The sequence below is a fragment of the Pelophylax lessonae genome (assembly GCF_965119305.1).
Source record: "Pelophylax lessonae genome assembly, chromosome: 1".
Classification (NCBI taxonomy): Eukaryota; Metazoa; Chordata; class Amphibia; order Anura; family Ranidae; genus Pelophylax; species Pelophylax lessonae.
Genome location: NC_138768.1, coordinates 85278691 through 85302908, shown reverse-complemented (window position 1 = coordinate 85302908; position 24218 = coordinate 85278691). Strand labels below are relative to the sequence as shown.

The 24218-nt window shown below is 39.8% G+C and overlaps 1 protein-coding gene across 1 annotated transcript in view; it reads right to left on the bottom strand.

The window, feature by feature from the left end:
* C7 (complement C7) overlaps positions 1-24218 on the bottom strand; it is a 117916-nt gene that overhangs the window by 28275 nt on the left and 65423 nt on the right. The window contains exons 10-13 of the mRNA XM_082251610.1: positions 23900-24066; positions 9149-9377; positions 6901-7078; positions 1281-1368 (exon numbers count right to left, since the gene is read on the bottom strand). Coding sequence (XP_082107736.1) covers positions 1281-1368; positions 6901-7078; positions 9149-9377; positions 23900-24066 — 662 coding nt within the window. The remainder of the gene's footprint in view (positions 1-1280; positions 1369-6900; positions 7079-9148; positions 9378-23899; positions 24067-24218) is intronic.

Sequence of the window (24218 nt, the reverse complement as noted above, 5' to 3'; positions counted from 1 at the left end):
ATTAAAATCCATACCAGACCCAAAGCGCCTGGTGTGGATTGGGGGTGGGCCCTACATTATTTTTCTAACATTTTTGCATTGCCGGCAATGGTATTGTAATTTAAATGTCATTTTTTTTTTCCCTAAATGCTTGTTTTGCTGCAGCAGGTTCCTTACATGATACAGACGTGCCACTTTACAGGCAGACTAAAGGAACCCCCCAGGTTAGGCATCATTAAAATTACTGCTCCTGTAAAATTAATCTTTTTTCTAAAAATAAATTGCATTGGTACATGTCCCCCAGGGCAGTACCTGGGCCCCCATAACCTTTCGATTTTTCAAGTTCGGGTCCCATAGGTTTTAATAGAGTTCACAGCTCGGCTCCGGACTTTTTACATGTTCGGGAGTTCTGGTGTGAACCGAACCAAGTGGTGTTCAGCCCAACTCTAGTGCTCATTTATAATGCAGGACTTCTGCCAAACTCTAGTGCTCACTTATAATGCAGGACTGCTGGTCCTCCATTGTATGCGATGATGCCCGAGTGTCAGAGCGCCAAAGAGAAGCAACTGCGGGGACTGGTCACACAGAGAGGAGGAAGTCTGAAGGATTGCGGGACCAGGAATAGAAAACTGCATTTAAAGGTACCCAAGACAAAAATAACCCTGGAGTTCAACTTCATTCTAACTTTCCCTAATACAAAAGGAAATTATAAAATTATATTATGGACCTCTTTTTTAAAATGTAAAATAACAAGAAACATTTCAACCAAATTTTAAAATTTTCTCTCAAAATCCCCAGAAAAGAAAACTCCAATTTACTTAATTCCTATCAATTATAATAAAGAAGTAAGTCTTAAGTAGAATTTAACTTTTGCAGAAGCGATGGAACAAAGTAATTTTTCACACATCTTGTCCGCTGCCCTTGCTGCCCCCGTTGGCAGGCAGCTAGGACGTAATATGTTGCCTCTTCATTGCCTGTTTTAACCTTGAAAAGCCCACATCACCGCGTCACAACCACATGCATGGCATGCTGTTGAAAGGCAGTTGCTATGCAGTCCCTTTCACCTGAATGGGTCGTATTCAACAGTAGTACTGCCTGCCAAACTAGAAATGGGCAATCATTTTTCCGTGGCCACAAAGCACAGCATTGCAGCCACAACCACAGCATGTGTACAACCCTGTCCGGCTGCTGTTGCAGCATAAGGGGAGCAGTCGAGGGGTGGTGCACTCATGCCTATTTTCTACCACCACTGGCCACCCATGTGAGTGAGTCCTATAAGTACACAAAACAGCTGTACTTACCAGGACATAGCCATTCCACAGAGCAGGAGGGGGAGGGCAGAACTCAGTAGGTAAAATGTTGATGTCAAAGCAGTGAGGCTCCACAGTTCTGCAGACAAGTGAAAACACATTAATGACTGTATTACACACAGTTACCATTCAATTAGTTATTATTAATTACTTTTACAATTTATACCATTAGTAGTAATAGTAGTAGTATTAGTATTGTATTATCATATAACATTATGCCAGCGCTAACATTCATTTGCTTAAAGTGACTATGATCTTTGCCCATACAGACCCATGAGGGTCACTTAACTTCCACCCCCTCCCCAGCAACACATTCATCTTTCTAGACTCCCCTGCCACACAGCTCAGCCAACTGTGTACAGAGCACTTCCAGGGTTCCCTATTTCATTGACATTTTGACTGTTTTAAAAAGTTACAGAGGCTTCTATAATTTAAAGGTAATTTTAAAAACATTAAATTACCATATATATATATATATATGTGTAGATCCCCGTTTTAAATGTAATATTTTTTAATGCAACTAGAGTAAGTACTGGAATATGATGTGGTATCAACCTTTTGCAGTTCCCTGTGCAGCAGACCTCATACTATGGAAAAAAGGGTCAGGACTGGGAGCCAATCATGTGTACTATATGAAAATTTGCTGAAAAGAAACATGCTAATAGAATAAAAGAGCAGAGTGCGTAAACGAATTACCTTCTCGTGCTTCTGCTGTTCTTTTACTATGGTCAATTGGTTGAGGTTGGTGAGAAGACATCACTGTGTTCCTTTACCCCTTTGCACCTGCCCCAGCATCCCTTTAAACCAGTGGTTCTCAACTCCTGTCCTCAGGACCCACTAACAGGCCAGATTTTAAGTATTATCTTGGGGAGCAGTGTTGGGGTAGTTACTCGAAAAATGTAACTAGTTACTAGTTACTAGTTACTTCTGTAAATTGTAACGAGATTACTTTACTAGTTACTGCATTTGAAAAGTAACTTCACTACTTATTACTTTACTTTCCTCTTTCTTAATTGACCGTGTAGAAGAAGATACATGACACTCTTTCTGCATAGAGTTTATTGTATACACACAGGCTTTGGGAAACATGAGAACAAAACCTGAAAAAACAGAATAAAACATAAAGTGCAACAAAAATTCATAAACTTCATCCCTCTCTATTCTTCGAAATAACGTTTGTATCGTACGGCTTGGGTAACGCAGGAAAGCACGTTCCTATAGCCTAGTAAAGTAGTGTAGTTACCTCCTATAGCCTAGTAAAGTAGTGTATTTACCTCCTATAGCCTAGTAAAGTAGTGTAGTTACAAATATTAGTATTGTAACTAGTTACTTTACTTAGTTACCAAAAAAAGTAATGTAGTTACTGTAATCCGTTACTTTGTAACTAGTTACCCCCAACACTGTTGGGGAGATACAGTCTACAATACTTAAATCACTGATCAGTAAATGATATCACCTGTGATGTATTTAGTTATCTTGCAAACCTGGCCTGTTGGTGGGTCCTGAGGACAGGAGTTGAGAGCCACTGCTTTAAACAGTTTGGATCGCCCAGGTTGGGAAGGACCAGCGATCCCACCAGCTACTGATCTGTAGCCTGGATTGAGACCTGTCTGCCACAGCTTGGTTTTTGTGCTGAAAGTAGGCAGTGCACAGAGCAATGGCTGTCCAGCAAAGCATATGTATGGCGTGTGGGCATTGAGTGTGAGAAAGCCCACCCTTTTGCCACCACACATATGTGTTGGGCAGTCAAATAAGGGGTTAACAGTAAGTGTCATTCAGCTGGCTGTGCTGTGTGGCAGAGCTGTGTAAAGTACTGGATGGACAGAAATATAAATCTTTTAGCAAGTAAAGCAATTCCCTTCTATGTATTTAATCCCGGTATTTGACTGTCTGCCTGGAAATAATCTTTTAAACAAAGGAAGATGTGTTAAAAGCAAGGTAAAATATTTATCAGTGTTTGAAGCACGATAAACATTATAAGAAAAGACCAACCAAAACTGAAGGTTTGCCTCACCAAATCTTCTTTATTTTGGCTTAACCACGCCACTCATCCCTAGAAGTTAAGTGGGGTACACACTATGGGAAAATCGGAAGAAAAATTCCATACAAGGCACGATCTTTCCAAACGAAAGTTTTCGAAGGAACAAACTCCAAAATTTTTCTCGTATGTAAAACAGAACAAACGATTTTTGTTTATTGTGCACTGTTTTCAGATGAGAAAAATCAGATATGAAAGACTGCGCATGATCAGAAACATTAACCACTTGCCTACTGGGCACTTTTACCCCCTTCCTGCTGAGGCCAATTTTGGTGGTATTAAATCACCATTGGGTATTTTATTTTATGCTAAATAAACAAAAACAGCCTGAAAACTTTGGAAAAAAATGTTTTTCATAGTTTGTTATAAAATTTTGCAAACCAGTAATTTTTATACTTCACTGATGTGTGCTGATGAGGCTGCACTGATAGGCACTGATAGGCTACACTAATGGACACTGATTATGCGCCACTGATGGACACTGATAGTCTGCACTGATGTGGCACTGGTGGGCACTGATGAGGAGGCACTTATGAGGCTGCACTGATAGGTGGCACTGATAGGGGGCACTGATGGGCACTAATAGTTGGCACTAATGGGCACTGACAGGTGGCACTGATGGACACTGGTAAGTGGCACCAATAGGCAGCACTGATAGGTGACACTGATTAGAAGTCACTGATGGGCACTGATTGGCAGCACTGATGGGCACAGATTGGCAGCACTGGTGGGCACTGTTAATCAGATGTCCCTTTCACACAAGCCGGTTATCGGCTCTCCTTTCCTTTCCTCATGCTGCCAGCATGAGGAAAGGAATACCGATATCAGCTTGTGTTTACATTGTGATCAGCTGTGATTGGACACAGCTGATCACGTGGTAAAGGGGCGCTATGATTGGCCTTTCATCCTGATCTGTGGGCAGCTGTGTCCTAAAGACACAGCGATCACAGTGCGCACCGACCACGTGCCGTATTGGGTGCGCGGTGGGCATGATTATGGGAGGACATCATATTACACCCTCTCAGAACTGGCAAGCCGCGCTGTAGCTGTCATTCCGCTATAGCGTGGTCGGCATAAAAAGCCTTTGTCTTGGGAGAATTTTTGAACATTAGTTCCGTCTTCGATTTTGACTTGGTGTGAAACATCGAGGAAAACTGGGCAATCGTTTGCCTGATTTTCTTATAGTGTGTGCTGGGCCTTAGTGACAATCGGTCATCTCTTTCTCTGCAGGCTGTTCTGTGTATAAACCATCCTACTTTAAATTCTTAGGCAGTATTTACACTGCTGTGCTATGCTATCACACACGCGTTAATGTGCGTTCGCATGTAGCTCACATATATTGGTAGTGGCACGCTATGGTGCATGTGCTTTGTGGTGCGTTGGTGATGTTCATGTCTGTGACATCCAAGCAGGAATCAGCCAAATTGTGAGCAGTGCATGGCCAGCTTTAGTTGATCTGATTATTACCTGACAGACCTTTGTTATAAAAGTGTTTCATAATATAGCTATAATTATGTTAAGAAATGCTGTTCAATACTTTGTGATAAAAAGAAAATGCTAATACATCAGGATCCAAGAATAAAATATTAAAAGCCAAAGGCTAGGTTGGCAGAGAGAGAACAAGTGACCTTTGTATAAATTTGCCTATTATTTTAATCAGTAATGGGCAAGCTCCTAATTTTGCAGATGATAAAAGTCAGCGTCCATTTGCTGACAAAGTGACAATGACAGTTGTCAGAACAGGTGAGTGTTTTATCAAGGATTTGACATTTGGGAAGAACAAATATTAGCATTTGGCAGATGCAGGCTGATTATCTGAGAGCTGTAATCAGATTTTAGGCATGTTTCCGTTATTAACTCATTTGTATTGCGTTATTTTTTTACACTTTTTTTGGCAAGTACATCGTTCATTCAATACACATCCATTGGGTAGGGCAATGAAGAAGGTGAACCTAGGAATATATTTTAATGTATCGTGACATGCACAGCAACAGCTGGTACTGAAGATTATCCCTTAAAGTGGTTTTAAACCCTTACATCTACACAGTGAAGTGACTGGCCTCATGTGATACACAGAGATGAAATAAATCCTCCTATATAAGTTGTACCTGTCTATCTGCGGCCCTTTGCTCTCTACATCTGTTCAAATTTCAATGTCTGAGAGTTCAAAAAAAAAGGGGCAAGCTGAAGTTACACTCTGCAGAGCTTAGCGAGGAGAGCTCTGAGAGCTGATTGGAGGAAATGGACACTCCCCCCCCCCCTACACACAGCACACAGGAACAGAGCTGAGGCTATCAGTCACCTTTTTGCTCTTCGGAATGAAGCAGCAGACAAAAATGACACTAAGGCCCCTTTCACACATACGATCCGTTCAGTTCATCAGTTCAATCACATCAAAATCTATCAGTTTTTCATCCGTTTTTTGTCCGTTTTTCATCTGTTTGTTTTTTACATCCACTACCAATGCAAAAACGGATGGAAAACACACCATTTGTCCGTTTACATCCGTTTTCATCCGTTCCGTTTTTTTAATCGAAGAAAAATAGGGCTTTCATCCATTCAAAAAAACGGATATTGACGGAAGCGGATGAAAACGGATGTAAATGGATGATCATCCGTTTTTCCATAGGAATGCATTGATGTCAGTTTTTCATCTGTCAACGGATGGATGAAAAATGGACAAACGGTCCGTATGTGTGAAAGGGGCCTTAGTGCTCCTAATTGAGACAAGAACACACTAAAGAGGGATATGATTTGTTCATATTTCATGTCTGAGGTTTACAACCACTTCAAGGGAATTGTCATTAATGTTAATTGTACCTAAGCAGTACTCTAAAAAATCTACCTTTTGTCTTGAATACCTCTAGAAAATTTAGGTGGACCTGTCTTTTTGTACTACAAGGGAAAGTGCACTGAAAAAAAGTATTTTTTTTTCCTCTGGTTACACTTTTAGTGTACTTATAAAGAGTATATTTTTAAGGCATATGTTGTGTTTTTTGAAGTGTAAGTTCACCTTTACACAAAAAAAGGAAAGGTGAACTAACACCGTATACTTTCCCCACCCCCCTACCCCCAGTCCCCACTGCACTTACCTCTGTGGATGATAAACTTTCAATGCCCACTCAGCTGGTGCAGGGGTCAGAGGATTTGAAAGGCACAGTCTTCTTCCCATTCTTTACTTAGGGACACTTGGACAGATCAGAGCAATTCTGGCTGGTCAAAGAAGTCACGTGCCAACACATGACCAATCAGAATCATTCTGATCTGTCCCAGGAAGAAGACCATCAGATCCCTGGACCTCTGCAACAAGCTGTGTGGGCAGTGAAAGCTAATCATCAATGGTGGTAAGCAGAACAGGATCCAGGAGTTGGGGAGGGTGTACAGTGTTAGTTCCTTTTTTTTTTTTTTTTTTGTGAAAAGGTGAACTCACGCTTTAAATTTTGCCACATTCTGCTTTAATATTACTGTAGCAGTGCTAACAGATTACGTTTTGGAAGAGTTAGAAACGGAAAGCACTAGTGTTCTTCTGAGATGATGAACAAAGAATTATATATATATATATATACAACGAACCGTAAGTGCTCCAGCTCATCCTCCTCACACTTTTGGCTTTCTATCGAGTCTCCAATACAGCTCTTCCCACCTCCACTGGGTGCTGGATTATTACAGACCCGGTTCCGGACTCTTCTCCCCGAGGTTCCGCGACAGACACTCCAGGAGGACCAGCAGCTCCAGCTACCATGAACAACTCCTTCAATCATAGGAAGTTTAGGGAGATATACAGAAATCAAGAGTAAGATGATGCATGCTTATTAAGTCTGATTGCTTTTTTAAACTGCACATACAAATTACTTACAAATTACTATCCTTTCAAAATCATTTCTAGGAACACTGAATCTAAGAAAATCACATTGAGTATAATGCTGTCTTAGAATACCATGTGGCCTGTTGTATCTCATCTCATAAATGACTTTGTAAAGTTCTTAAAGAAAATATTTCCTGAAGAAAACATGGAGGCTGCAATTGTTCAATTTTGTTTGGGCTAATGCCTTTTTCTTGGATATCATGAAGACCCCCAATCAGTATTTTGAGTCACTAACTCAGATGTCTGTAGGTAAGACAAGACACTCCTGATCTTCATACTTGTTAATGGTCAGTGGCTTATAAAGTATCAGGAGGTTGGCACACAATTTCCAGGCGGTTGGCAATGGCAACCCCCATTTTTCAGGTTCAATGTAACATTTAAAACAGATTTTTAAAGAGCAGTAAAATAGTAAACCCACAGCTAGCAGTGATAGGAACACCTCTGCATGTTAAAAATATGGTGCCACGAAGAGGGCTTCCAGATGTAGGGTAGACATAGACAACCCAGTATTTAGAATTGATGATCCCAATTTCCAGCTTAGCTTGCTAGAGCTTTCCCTCCTAAGAGGCAATGTTGGGAAAACCTTCTAGAGGCCATACCAAAATACCATGCTGTCATCACTGGACAAGTGCCATGGTAGGTGCTGGTTCTTAGTGTACACTGACTTTTGTTCACACTAGAACTGATTTTCTCTGTTTTATTCAGCCAAACTGGCTTTGTGGATGGTCCCCACCTATAGGCATGCCCCTTTGGCATGTTTCACCCTACCTCTATAATTAAATCCATCCTGGATAAAAAATGTCAGAGGGGTGCTCAAAAATCGAAAGCACGCATGAGAGCTTTGAGAGGCACTGTTCCCTTGAATTCCTCAGCTGTTATACTAATTTAATTGAATGGCTGACATAAGCACAAATGGGGTTTAGGGGTTTTTTTTTGGTTCTCTTTGACAAAGTACTACGTGCAGCATGAAACGAGTAAGAAACTTTTATTGCGTGTTAACTTCTTAATAAATAGGGTTTTCTATCAGACTCAGTAAATGGTCTTCTACTATATGAATATTGCTGTGCCTGCAGACAATCCAGATCAGGACCTGTGTCTTGTTTGGCTGGTAAGTACAGACCGACCTGGAAAGTCGTAAAATGTGTATTGCAGGTCAAATTCACCTGGGAAGGAAATCACATGCAACTTAATGGCATCTCAAACTGATATGAAATGCAAGAAGAATGCACCAGAAGGCATGATGCATATGCCCATCTACACACGCCCTTAGGATTGCCTCATATTTTTCCATCCATGGTTACATAGTTAGTGAGGTTGAAAAAAGACATCCGTCCATCCAGTTCAACCTATGATGTGTGTGTGTGTTTGCTGTTAACCGTACATTGTATACCCCTGTATGTTGTGGTCTTTAAGGTGCCCATCTAATAGTTTTTTGAAACTATCAATGCTCCCTGCTGATACGACTGCTTGTGGAAGAGAATTCCACATCCTTACCGCTCTTACAGTGAAGAACCCCTTACGCACTTTAAGGTTAAACCGCTTTTCCTCTAGTTTTAGTGAGTGGCCACGTGTCTTATTGTATTTACTTTCTCTGAATAGTTTGTTCCTTATGCTAGGGTCGCCAGTACAGTATTTGTACATGGATATCATATCCCCCCTCAATCTTCTCTTCTCCAGAGAGAATAAGTTCAGTGCTTGTAGTCTTTCCTAATAGCTGATGTCCTCCATTCCCCTAATTATTTTTGTGGCCCTTCTCTGGACTCTCTCCAGTTCCAGCACGTCCTTCCTGAGGACCGGTGTCCAGAACTGGACAGCATACTCCACACTGGACAGCATACTCCATGGAGATTTAGGCTTGTCTATGACCACCCATACATACAACCACTAGAGGAAGAATCTACTAATCTACAAAATGAACTAGATTCATGTACTGACTATACACTATAAATTTCATACCTGGGCTTTCTTCTGCCAGGGTCCCATATTCACAGGCATTTCCATGAGTGTTCGGCTTACAGTAACATTCACATTTTCTTCCGTTGACAACTGGTTGTCCATTGTTCCTGCATGGCTTGCAGCGGCACGAATGTGCTTCTTGGATATATTGCTCAATGGCTCTTTTCAAATAGATTCGTTTGACTGATGCACAAGGCACTTCTTTTACCAGCTCGTACAATGGAGTAAGCTTAAACAAAATGAAAAAAAAATCTGTGCAATGACTCATTAGGATTTACCAATTCTGAGAACTCTTAAAAAATGGCATCTATATGGTCAGAATTAACCATTTTACTCCAATATCCTTATCATTTAAATAATTAATCAGTTTACCCCAATATATCCTTGTCATTTAGGGTATTAATCCTTATGCAATAAAATGAGATACAGGCTGGCAATAAAAGTTCCGAGATATATGAGTTGGTGTCCAATGTGGATCAGACATGTAGTCTGATTTGGGGAAGAGCACTTTGAAGTGAAAACCAGACTGGTGTCACCAGAGCACAGTAGAAGGCAATACCGTCTGTCTGATTGAAAACTAAGCGCCAATGGTACACTGAAAGGGCAATGAAAGACATCACAGACAGAGAGGTAGACAACACTTTGCAAGGATAGATAATAGACATTGGATATACTTTAAGAAAGGGTGTACAATAACACCAGAAATATTTTTTGCAAAGTACACCTTCAAAAGGTTTGAGGACACCTGACCATCACTCCTATATAAGCTTGTTGGAGATTCCATTCTAAAACCATGGATATTAATATGGAGCCCCGCCAATTCTAAATACAGCTATAACATCCTACACTCTTCTGGAATGGCTTTTTACAAGATTTTGGCATTTGTCTGTGAGAATCTGTGCCTTTTCAGCCAATAACATGTTAGTGAGGTTAGATACTGATGTTGGATGAGGATATGTGGCTCATAACTGGTCTTTAATTCATCCCAACAGGTTGAGGTCAGGGGTCAGTATAAGCCACTTCAGTTGCTCCACATCACAAACCCTTAAAACCATGCCTTTATGGAGCTGGTTTTGTGCACTGGTGCACAGTCATGCAAGAAGAGAAAAGGGCCTTCCCCAAAGTGTTGCCATAAGGTTTGAGGCACACAACTGTATAATAGGTCTTTGTATGCTATAGCATTAACAGTACCCTTTACTGGAAATAACTAAACTCAATTATTTGCAGGCGTTTTCTCATAGTCCATATACCTTGTTCTGTGGTGATGTGGCAGCCAGCAGGAGAAACCAAAATGCCCAGCGGGGTGGGGGAACGACATGTTATCTAATCTAACAAACCTGGAATAGGAACAGTGCTCGTCTCTATGCAAGACAGCAAAAGAATAATTGGGGGAGATTTACTAAAACTTGTGCACATAGAGATTCTGGTAACCAAAAAGGTTCCATGTTTTATTGTCAAAGCTTAATTGAATAAGTGAAGTTAGAAGCTGATTGGTTACTAGGTTGGTTACCAGATTCTGTGTGAACCAGTTTAACCACTTTGCCGCTGCTCACTAGAGCTCTACTGCGGCAAAGTGGCTCGATAACGTCTGGCGACGTAGACGTACGTCGCCAGACATTCCCCTCTCTCGGTGGCGCGCGCGGTGCCGGAAGCTCGCTCCCGCTGTATTCAGTCACAGCAGGAGTCGGGCCAGGGGAGGAGCGGCGGCGATCGCCGCTGCTCTTCCCCGATCGTTGGGGAATCGAGTGTGGAGATCCGCCTGCTTGTGTAAACACCTGTCAGATTGCAGGGTTCTGCATAGCTGAACCTGCGATCTGTCCTTGTGTCACTCAGTCCCCTCCCCCCACACATGTCAGTAAGCACCAGGCATACATTAACCCCTCCCTCTCCAATAAAAATTAACCCCTTCCCTGCCAGTGTAATTTTTACAGTAACAGTGCATATTTATAGCACTGATTACTGTAGTAATGTCACTGGTACCCCCAAAGATGTAAAAAATGTCAGTCAAGGGTCCGATCTGTCCGCCGCAATGTTGCAGTCCCGCAAAAAAATCGCAGATCGGCGCCATTACTCGTTAAAAAAAAAAACACCAAAAATGACAGAAATCTTTCCCTTAGTTAGTAAACGCAATAACTTTTGCGCAAACCAATCAAAATATGGCTTATTGCGATTTTTTTTTTACCAAACATAGGTAGCAGAAAACAAATTGGCCAAAAATTTAAAAAAATTTTGATTTTTACATTTTTTTGGGGGGGAATTTCATATAAAAAAATGTGAAAAATATTATTTTTTCAAAATTTACGCACTTTTTTGTTTATAGCGCAAAAAGTAAAAATCGCACAGGTGATCAAATACCACCAAAAGAAAGCTCTGTTTGTGGGAAAAAAAAGGATGTAAATTTCGTTTGGGTACGGCGTCGCACGACCGCGCAATTGTCAGTTAAAGTCGCACAGTGCCAAATCGCAAAAAAATGGCCCAGACGTAAGACAGCAAAATCCTCCGGTGGTAAAGTGGTTAAATAAATCCCTCCCAAAGTGTTATTATACAGGGGGCTGTTGGTTGAGACAGGGTCACTTTACTGTAAAAAAAAAACGTAATGTATGTGAATATTTTCATGTTAGTTACATGTGCAGATAGAAGTGAATGAATATACACAGAGGTAAACATTTATTCTCATTACACATTCAGCCTTTGTTTTACTTCCTTAGATAGCAATGGACAGTGAATAGCTCTCTGCAGTGTACTGAGATTGTTTTTACATTTTGCCTACACAACTCCTTTAAGGATTTGCTGCTATTTTTATTTTTAATGATTAACCATAGAAATCCATCACCTTGCAGCATCTCACTTTGTTGTGATTGTCCTTAAGAAGGAAGCTGACAATCATATCTGCCTTCCACAGATGAACTCACCAGCGCCATATGTCAAGACAGATGCGCCAAAATACAAGCTGACAATTTTAGAACAACTTTTCAGCTAGTGAAGGCAAAGTCATAGCAACATATCTAAATGCATTTTATATAAAAATACAAATAAACTAATTCAGCAGGATAGGAACAGAATGTTAAAGAAGGTACAGTTTAGTCCAAATGACTCAGGAGTCCATGCTGAAACCTAGAGATACAGGCTGTTAAAGCTAGCCATACTATTTCAATTTCCCCATCAACGCTAAACAACGTGGATAAATGAATCTTCCCTGACAGCTATTGTATTGTATTGTATCAAAATAACCAAATAATGACTGCATCTGATTGGATACAATATACAGTGATAAATAGTGTTGCGCTACTCCATGATAAATCTATAGCACATAAACAACTACTATAAAAATATATAATACACAGTATCAAAAAGTCCACACTATACAGCCATGGCCAAAAGTTTTGAGAATGACACAAATATCAATTGTAACAAAGTCTGCTGCCTCAGTCCCTCTGCCATCAAAATGAACGTAATCCAATAAAAAAAAAAAAAAAAAAACTTACAATACATTTGTGAAGAAGGGCGCCCAAGAAAGTGCAGCAAGCACCAGGACTGTCTTCTATAATTGCGGGATCGGGGCACCACCATTGCAGAGCTTGCTCAGGAATGACAGCATGCAGGTGTGAGTATATATGCATGCACAGTGAGGAGAAGACTTTTGGAGGATGGCCTGGTGTCAAGAAGGGCAGCAAAGAAGCCACTTCTCTCCAGGAAAAACAGGGACAGACCAATATTCTACAAAGGTTACAGAGATTGGACTGCTGAGGACTGGCTTAAAGTGATTTTCTTCTGATAAATCCCCTTCCTGATTGTTTGGAGCATCTGGAAAAAACCTTATCGCTACCATCATTCCTGTGTCATGTCAACAGTAAAGCATCCTGGGACCATTCATGTGAGGTTGCTTCCCAGCCAAGGGAGTGGGCTCACTTACAATGTTGCCTAAGAACACCACGAATAAAGAATGGTACAAAAACTTCCTCCGGGAGCAACTTCTCCCAACCATCCAAGAACAGTTTGGTGATGAACAATGCCTTTTCCACCATGATGGAGCACCTTGCCATAAGGCAAAAAGTGATAACTAAGTGGCTTTGGGAACAAAACATCAACATTTTGGGTCCATTGCCAGGAAACTCCCCATACCCTAATCCCATTGAGAACTTGTGGTCAATCCTTAAGAGGCGGGTGAACAACCCCCCCCCCCCCCCCCCCGTGAACAACCCCCCCTTCTCCGCACACAAATGCTGACAAGCATTGTTTTTGGAAGAATGGGCTGCCATCAGTCAGGATGTGGCCCAGAAGTTGATTGACAGCATGCCAGGGCGAATTGCAGAGGTCTTGAAAAAGAAAGGTCAACACTGCAAATATTGCATAAACTTCAGGTAATTGTCAGAAAAATCCTTTAACACTTATGAAATGCTTTTAATTATACTTCAGTATACCATTGTAACATCCGACACAAAGATCTAAATACATTGAAGCAGCAGACTTTGTGAAAATGAATATTTGTGTCATTCTCAAAACTTTTGGCCACGGCTGTATATCTTCCAGTGTGATAAATCAGAAAAGTTTCTTTGTAATAAAATATCCATCCATCACATGATGATCTTATATTCTGTGCTCCACTGTAAAACAGAGTTTTCCACCACCAGTAGAAATACCCGCTCCCCTGAATACTGGACCCATATAAATGAATATACAGGTCTCAAAAGCGCTTTCACTAGGCATAGGTTACTGTGTCCATCAGCCGGACTTCCCAGGACAGTTGTATGGACAGAAATGTTGAATAGTGGCAGGTCCCCTTTAAATGCATGGCATCTGACTCCCCCGCTTATTTTCTATATAGACTCACAGAAGGAAATATTAATTTATATGGGTCCAGTATTCAGGTGAGCGGGTATTTCTACTGGTGGTGGAGCACTCAGATTTATGGTGGAGCACAGAATATAAGATCGTCAAGTGGTGGATGGATATTTTATCACAGATAACTTCTTCTGATTTATCACACATATATAGGGGTTTATTTACTAAAGGCAAATTCACTGTTGCAAATTCACTAAAGGCAAATTCACTGTGCACTACAAGTTCACTGCAAGTGTACTTGGAAGTGCAGTTGCTGTAGATCACATGCAAGGAAAACAAAAAACAGCATGTTTGCTTGCACATGGTTGGATAATGGAAATCAGCAGAGCTTCCCTTCATTTCAGATCTTCCCCTCAGATCTACAGTGACTGCACTTCCAAATGCACTTGTAGTACACAGTGAATTTGCCTTTAGTAAATCAACCCTGGGGGTACTGGGGGTACTGGTAGACAACAGGCTTGGAAGTGGCATGCAATGCCAAGCCGCTGCAAGCAAAGCCAACAGAATACTGGGTTGTATAAAAAAGGGGATTCACTCCAGAAATAAAGAGATTATTCTTCCACTCTACAAGACTCTGGTCCGGCCACATCTGGAGTATGCTGTCCAGTTCTGGGCACCGGTCCTCAGGAAGGATGTGCTGGAACTGGAGAAAGTCCAGAGAAGGGCAACAAAAATAATTAGGGGAATGGAGGACATCGGCTATGAGGAAAGACTACAAACACTGAACTTGTTCTCTCTGGAGAAGAGACGCTTGAGGGGGGATATGATATCAATGTACAAATACTGTACTGGCGACCCTAGCATAAGGAACAAACTATTTAGAGTAAGGGAATACAATAAGACACGTGGCCACTCACTAAAACTAGAGGAAAGGCGGTTTAACCTTAAAGTGCGTAAGGGGTTCTTCACTGTAAGAGCGGTAAGGATGTGGAATTCTCTTCCGCAAGCAGTCGTATCAGCGGGGAGCATTGATAGTTTCAAAAAACTATTGGATGGACACCTTAAAGACCACAACATACAGGGGTATACAATGTACGGTTAAAAGCAAACACACACACATAGGTTGAACTGGATGGACTTGTGTCTTTTTTCAGCCTCACTAACTATGTAACCCCATAGTGTGGGCCTTATTGTTGTGATTGATATTTATTTGTTGGCTTCACTTGATATTGTGTATTTTATATTTTTATGGTAGTTGTTTATGTGCTATAGATTTATCACGGAGTAGTGCACACTATTTATCACTATAGATTGCTTTTAAGGGGGAAACACATTGAGTGTTTTGCTGCAACTCATTAAGTGATTCATATATCTATTTATTTATTTATACACTTTGCAATTTTGCGTGGTAGCACATAGAGTTTTATGTTTTTTTATCTGATTGGACGAAAGTTAGGGGGGGGGGGGGGCACAGGCATTGAAAGGTTTTATGTCCTAATGCACAGAATGCATTCGAGTAAAAAAACTTTTGTCTTTAAAACCACTTTAAGAGTAGCAGGATGACTATTGTACCTTAAGGTAAATTGTGATGCCAATTGTGAGCCAGATCTTCTCATTCAACGTCAGTACATGACTTCACAAATGTTCTTTTGGCTAAAAGGGGACACATTTCCACTGACAAACTCCAAGGATCTTGTGGAAAGACTTAAATTGGCTTTGGCTGGATTTCTTACATGACACATATGAACTCATGGCCTCAATATTTGGAGGTCCATGGTTTTTGGTAAGATTCTTGGATTTGTTTTGGGGGGATGATCACTGAAAATGGCACAATTGAATACTGGTCACAAAGAATATCAACTGGAGGTGGACTTTTTATGTTAAAATTGTTCCTGTCTTGATTAAGGAGGTCACTTGTCACATTTCTTGTATTTTTTGTTACCAATTGCACTGTTCTGTGTTTGAATTGCTCGCTTTGTACATACATTTTTAGCTTACATTCAGTATTTTATATTCAGACACTTTTTTGAGTGCGACTGCCCCCTAATAATGTTTTCATTCATATCTTAGCACATGGTTATCCAGCGCAGAGATTCAAACTTCTTCCTATTGTCTATTGTTTTGGAATAGAATATTCGACAAGTTCATATTGATGTAATGGTCAGGTGTCCACAAACTTTTGTGAATGCTAACAGCCTAGAATTTAAAGTGGCCCACTGACGTGACTGATAACCACATTAATGAGTATTATTGTAAAGTTCTTCAGTGAGTTCTCCATAACTAATTTTCTGTAATTAATCTAGCTGAAATTAATTTGACATGGAATTTACATTTGAACACTTATCATGTCATATTTAATGATCTTATTTTATTATAGACAACTTGCTACATCTTGTGGCCATCTGTTGGTCAGGGAGTGCACTCAGCATAATCAACTACTGCGAGAAAATCAATTACAGAATAAGCCTTCTGGGAAAAGTTTTGTACTCCAGAGCCTGTAAACCTAATCTGGAAAAGCTTTGCTCAGTGAGACTTAAATGCACTTGCATTACTATAAATACGAGCTCTCTACAGGCTGCCATTGACTGTAGTCACAATAGTACAGCTTGCTGTAGTTCCTTCTTGGTAGTTCAATAGAAAGAATGTGATTTACCACTTCTCTTTTCTCACTGTTAATCTATGTATCAGACTCATGATTTACTTCAAAGGATAGGTTTACTTTTCGTAATATATTACATGTCCCACCAATATTCAGGGACGAATGGACTGGCCCCCGCACATCCCTGATCCTGGACCTAACAACAAGCAGGAATCTTCTTCAAACCAACAACCCCCCCCCCTCCCCCCCGCTAGCTGCCCAGCGCATCACTCTTTCATAGTGTCCTGTGAATGGAAAACTACAAGGTCAGACGGCCTTTGCAGCTGTCGGCTTGTAGTTTTTAATGAACTACAATGGCGTTGTGGAGTGCCGTGGTAGTTCATTCTCTCCTCCTGTCAGATTGTATCTGCTTGCCTGTACGGGATGTATGGGGAAGCAAAAACACTGGCGGATCTGCTGGAGACCTGCATGGCACCAGAGATCTATTGATCGCTGGTGCAATGCTTTACAGGCTCCAAAAAAATAATAATAAATGCACCCCTTTTCACCTGCAAAGTGAACTTTTCCTTTAATATAACACAATCTCTAGGTTGCCTATCCTGTAACTGAATTTATCTTGGAGATTTTCAGCATAGATGCTGATCATGCACACTAATGTAAAGATAGCCACTAGAGGAAAATGCTTTCAAACTGTATATAAAAAAAATGATAAAAAAAATAAAAAATTTGACACAGAAAGCACATAAAGGTGAATTTTAAATGAACAAGTTCTTTGCAGTAAAGTTGTAAAGTGATAACCTGAATTGTGTACTCGCTGACATTGTTGTACAGTTTCCCTTTAACTGAGGCAAAGGTGACTAAATCAAGTCACTAAAAATCATTGTCAGGCCTAAACCATTCACAGATTACATCGGGCTCAACAAGACAAGCAAGCGGTGTGCAAGAGATGTGAATGGAATGATAATAACATTGATAAACATATTTCAAGCAATATCATTGATCACACAGAAAGGTCATCACTATTTCTGTCAGATCCCTAATTACTTTTTGTCTCCAATATTCCCAAATGCAAAAGGTGTTGAAATGTCTGGCTATGTAAGGCATGATAAATGGTACTGTCATATGCAGCTTGCTGAAATGAAGGCACACGTGATGGTGTATGGCTTAAAATATCTTCCATTGTCTCCACTGTTCCTAAATCCCACATAAAAAACCACCTCATTCACTACATAAATAATTTACTCTGGAAATTGTTTAGTAGAAAGGGAATGAGAAAATACAATGTATATATAAGACCATTGCTATGTGCAGAGAAAGAACTGCCCTGAGCACATAGGAGAAAGGGCACATCACAGGGTGGGCTGGAAGGTAAGAAAAGGGTAAGGCAGTGGTGGGTAATAGTTTAAGGATATGACATAGGGAGCAAGGAGAAGCTGGGTATAACTAAGGGAGAACAGACAGAGAAGTGAGCAATTTGGACAACGCACTCGCCCTTATGGTAGCAGTGTAGTACGGCTATATATGGTGTAAAAGCTTGGGGAATTGACATATGGGAAGAGGATGTGGAACTTGTGGAGCATGTTGTAATTTTCTCACACTATCAAAGCTTCTTTGATGGTGCCAAAAAAGTAAGATCATTGGTAATTGTTTGGATGAGTTTAATCTTAAAGCAAAACTTCTTCCTAAAGGGGCAGTTCCGCTCTATGCCCTCCTCCCCCTATCCTCTTCTAACTTTTTTTAGATGGGTGTTCTACTCGCGCCTAGGTATCGGTATAAAATGGGGGAAGCAGCAGGTTAACAAGTCAGCAATATAAATATAGTTGACTGAGCATGTATTGTGTAAGAGATACTGTGCTATCCCTGAGTAGATGGTGAGAGCTAAAAATAAAGTGCTTTAGTGATTTAAATGCTGCGTTAACTCACATATAAAACATATAAAGTGCATATAAATGTGCATATATATTGCCAGTACCATGTGATATTGACAATAGGAATAGACAAATAATGTTAATATAAATTCAATAAAAGTCCATAAAAATTGCTGATTAAGACGTCATATCTCTGACGAAACGCGTCAAGTTGGTACGCACGTTGCCTCGTTCTGAGTAGTCTGCTGAACCGCATGCTGAGTTACCGATTCCGGGTAAGGCGTACCCGGTTTACACAGCAGCGTCCTGTGATACCAGCCGCGAGGCTGAACAGGCACTCAGTAGTGGCTGGAGCGAGGACTTAGCCACAAAAGTTTTTGCAACGGTTTGCAATATCTTGTATTTCTTTTGGTTTGCCGTGATATTTATCGTCTGATGTTTTTGGTGTGAACAGTTTTTAATCACTGCAGTGTTTTATGGAAGTTTTTATTGCATGGATGTTCGTATGAAGTTTGCAAATAAAGGTGTTTAACCTTCTACACGATGAGGAGCTTCTTTTTTCTTTTATCCTGAGCCTACACCAGCACCTCAAGGATCCCACTCACCCACCAAAGTTGGAGCGGTGTACAAGCGCAGTTTGATTCCTATTGGCGTACGCCATAGGAATCCACGCCATCTGGTAAGTGAGCTACCTTACCAACTATCACTTTGCGGTGGAGCGGAGGGCCGTAGACATCACTAAACCCGTATCAATTGCACCTATAAGACTTTACCGCACTATTGCACTTTTTTCTCTTTTTTTCTCTTTTCTTGTTTATATATAAGCAGTATCACGGACTTTTGTTGAAGTAATTCACCATCACTTTTGGTTTACTGCACATGGTATATAGCACGTTTTTAATCAGCAATTTTTATGGACTTTTATTGAATTTATATTAACATTATTTGTCTATTCCTATTGTCAATATCACATGGTACTGGCAATATATATGCACATTTATATGCACTTTATATGTTTTATATGTGAGTTAACGCAGCATTTAAATCACTAAAGCACTTTATTTTTAGCTCTCACTATCCACTCAGGGATAGCGCAGTATCTCTTACACAATACATGCTCTTCTAACTTTGACACTTTTTTTGGGGGGGTGGGGGAGTGGATACCTGGTTTGACTGGTACCCGCTCCCACTTCCACTTGGATTGGCACAGTGATCCACCAGAAGTTCTTTCTCCACCTGCAACCTTCTGGGACACATCACTCTCCACAAAAAGTGGGAGAATGTTAGCATTCTACACTTACCTCCTTTCCCTTACTCCATTATTTCTTTCCCTTCCTCGTACTGAGGGTTTTTGTTTTTGCCCCTACCCTTTCTTTACCTGCTTTTGTTCTTTCGCTATCTACAAATTTTTAGTACAGCCACACTTTCAGACAATAATGACAGGATGCTTTGTATTCCTTTGGGCAGTAGGTGTATACTACAGCTGTTAGAAATTGAATTTTCATGACTATAGGATATGCCTAATTTATATCCTGCAATATAAGACTGATATTACTTTATTGACAATATTTTGCTGTTTCTTGTTTCTGTATTATTATTGCCATGGCCTTCATTAAGGCAGTGCTCTGTAGACCAACATGTCTTTCTCTATTTATTGATATCATTAGTACTGATCTTAATACATTGGAGTTGATTTACTAAAACTGGAGAGTGCAAAATATGTTGCAGCTGTGTATGGTAGCCAACCAGCTTGTTTAATTCAGCTTTGGCAATAAAACCTGGAGGCTGATTGGTTTCTATGCAGAGCTGCACCAGATTTTGCACTTACCAGTTTTAGTAAATCAATCCCATTGCAATAAAACTACATGACATAGATTCAATGAAAGGGATGATTTCCGCGCTAGGATATGTATGACAGGCTGCGGCCTATGTCACATATCCCAAAAAAAGGATATTAAATAAATAAAAATCAAGGGGAGGGATGGGTGGCGCTGCCTGAGAAAAGCTGTATGTGTATCAAACCAAAATACGAATGCATTTGAAGCCATAAATAAATAGTAAACAGATACAAAGGGCTAATGTTTTAAGCCCTTAGTGTGTAGAAAATATCTATATAAATCCAGAGTGTATAAAATGAAAAAAAAAAAATAAAGTGCTCATGTTGCAAATAAAGTGTAAAAAAAAATCAATAAACAATTTGTCTCATGAATATATAACAAAATGTGGCATTATAAAAAATGTTCCCTGTGCAAAAAAAAAAAAGTATATATATATATATATATATATATATATATATATATATATATATATATATACATATATATATATATATATATATATATATATAAACACAATATGTAAAATATAAATTAATCTAAAAATTCATCAGTCCATATAAAGTGACAAGTGCAAAAACCAGTGCAGGTAAATCACAATCTCTGGCAATGGGCTGTGAAGAAATGCAAAAACACAATATGTAAAATCTCCAATAATATAGATTATTTCATAAATCCATATAAAGTGACAGATGCAGAAACCAGTGCAGGTAGAACACAATCTCTGCTCCCCCCTCTCTCCAAGGTCCCCACTCACCAGAAGATGGAACCCCTGCAGGGGTCATAGACACCAACCAAACAGCGGTATATCGCTTTCTCCACTTCGTGCCAGATCACGGGGGGAAACAGGATAAAAAACCCCTAACAGGGGTCGCAGACACCAAATAAGCAGCAATCTTTCTCCTATTCCACTTCAATATACTCAATCACGGGGAGTTTCCATCACAGGTTTATGAAGGTAAAAAGAGGCATCTCATAGCGTGATTCCATACAAGATATTTATTCAGTACAATTAAATGGACTTACAAAGGAGCAGAGCTAAAAGATCGTAAATTCCAATCTGTCTATGCGCTATGTCCAGAACGTGATGCACTCCACAGCCTGGAAGTGTAAGGCCGGAAGTGACGCGATAACACGATACGCGTTTCGCAAGAATGATGTCATCAGGAGCAGCCAACCAGAGCACTTTATTTTATTTCATTTTATACACTCTAGATTTATATAGATATTTTATACACACTAAGGGCTTAAAACATTAGTTCTTTGTATCTATTTATTATTTATTAAGGGCTCAAATGCATTAGTATTTTGGTTTGATACACATACAGCTTTTCTCAGACAGCGCCACCCATCCCTCCCCTCGATTTTTATGACGTAGATTTAATTTGTTTATTCTTACACCTGTCCATTTTCTTCATTTTTGGATATATTGCACACATATTAACATAATATGGTGACCATACAAACCGGATAATATCTTCCTCATAAACTCAAAAAAAGAAGACTCAACATAATGTATACCCGTGTGAAGGGAATTTTAACCCAAAATAGGAACATTTACACGTATCCAAGATAAAAAGCGCTTGTATAATACATAAACGTCCAGAACAAAGTCACAGCAACACTTGTAGCAGACCCGATGCAGCGTTTCCTCTCATAAGACATCCTCTCCAGGAGACGAATAAGACGAAACGCCGCGTCGGGTCTGCTACAAGTCTTGCTGTGACTTTGTTCTGGACTATTTTAGATTAAAATTCCCTTCACATGGGAATACACTATGTCGACTCTTCTTTTTTTGAGTTTATGAGGAAGATATTATCCGGTTTGTGTGGTCACCATATGATGTTATTCATCGATACACATGTTGGGTTATGAGATGCCCGGTGGATGTTGAAACATTGAATCCATTCCAGCACTGTGGATATCGTGACTGCTATATATATATATATGTATACGAATACGCCTATGTGACCCAAAGAGTGTAAGCTCTATTGGGTCCTATTTGTCTGGTAAGCCCCCTCCTTGTTTCACTTATGGGTGGAGGTGCACATATTGATAACGGTGGAGACACTTTATACAAGAAGAGATTCCTGCACTTTTTTGCACTTCGGCTGTTTCTCGTTTAAATACAGAGACTGTTTCACAAATAGTTGTTGATGCACTTTATATTTACTATATGCACTTTACATATGTTTACACCCTATTGATGTTTTTTTCAATTGTAACTGCATTTACCACAAGATACGTATGCACTTTAAACTATTGCACTTTGTTCGTTTAATAACATAATTTTCTTTAGCGCTGCAATATTTGGTCTTTTGTATGTATTGCGAATTGTCTTTCGTTTTTGCTGGCTGCTGATTACTGCACAATGTTAGCGAGGTATTTCTTTTTAACTATTTGTTTTGTACTCACTGTATTCTTCAAATGAAATGTCCTTTTATTCTCACTTATTCTATATCAATGGGTCTCTTACTATTTATTTTCTTTATGAACTGACTGGTATGTAGAGGTCTACAACTGCCATGAGTAAGGCAGGCCATACATTATACAATTTTCTTATTGAATATCCTTTAGATTTACTTTGAACAATGTAGTGCAAAGGGCCTGCCTGATTGCATTCAAATTGAAAGTGTTTAGGTTTGACCTCATATTATAAGGTTTTTGGTAAACCTAAAGAAAAATTGTACAAGAAAATTGTATGGCCAGCCTAGGTCTGGTCTTCTCACGGGTCCAGGTGATTGGAATGGTGTAGCACAGTGGTTTATTGGTTAGAACCTCAGCCTTGCGTCACAAGAGTTTGCATGTATCCCCTGGGCTTACGTGGGTTTCTAATGGTTAATCTGGTTTCATTTTACAGCGTAAGACATGCTGATAGTAATTGGCTCCTGTCTGAAATTAGCTATAGTATAATATTTTAGTGAGAGTGCCCAAGATGGCTGCCTCACCATTTGTCCCAACAGCTGATAAAGCACTTTCAGTCACCAGGGGAAAAGGGTGCCATATAATAATAATAATACTGTTTAGGACTCTGGAAACTCTGGGAACTTTAGCAGTACCAAAGTTTGTACAGGTACTATATTGCTCCCGGATCTGTGTTGATCACTCCGGTCTGGATCTACAAGCAGAAGACCTGGAACAGGACGCTTATGAAGAGTAAAAGGTTGCAAACTTGAACTGTTCACAATGAACAACTCTGTAATAAAGTTGAACAAAGTAGTGCTTTCTGATGGTGTTCAAAGAAATTAAATAGTTTAGTACTCTAAAGTCATGCACACTCCTTTTTTCATCCCTCATCATTCATGTAATGTCAATCATCAATCTTTAGCATTTCTGAATTCATTCTTTTCTGCTCACGTTCATACTAATTTTTTCCGTGCCTCATCAGTCATTCTTAGCTTTCTTCATTCTTGAATCTCTCGATCTCTCAATAAATATTTAATTTGCCTAAACTAGCCACAAGTTATGTATCAATGTTTCCAATCCTTTCAAAATGACCATACATCAATATTTACTGTATCTTTACATTTCACCAATAACACTTACTCTAAAAAATGATGTTACCTGAGCTCTTTAAATGATGATGTTCCCCTGATTCGATAAAAGATGATGTCTTAATATGAGCAGTGCATTAGGTTGAGAGGTAATGCATACAAATAGTACTGACCTTATACTTAATAACAGTTGGAAGATTTGGTACAGAGCCGGCCCAGGCAGCATAGCGCTTTTGATTTTCCTCAGGCTTGATCATGGAGAAATATGACAGGGCACCAACAAATTTTGGCTCCCCACCTTTCACAACTGCTTGACCACGAACTTCTTGGTCATTGGAACCTTCAAACAACAAGCAACAATATCAATTCCCTTGCGTATCAGTGTGTCAATGAATGTTGTGTGCTGGAATACAGCAAAGAAAAAGAGTGGGTTTTTTTTTTTTTGTTCTAACAAAACAAAAATGAGAATTATGGTTTGGTCAGAAAAGCCAG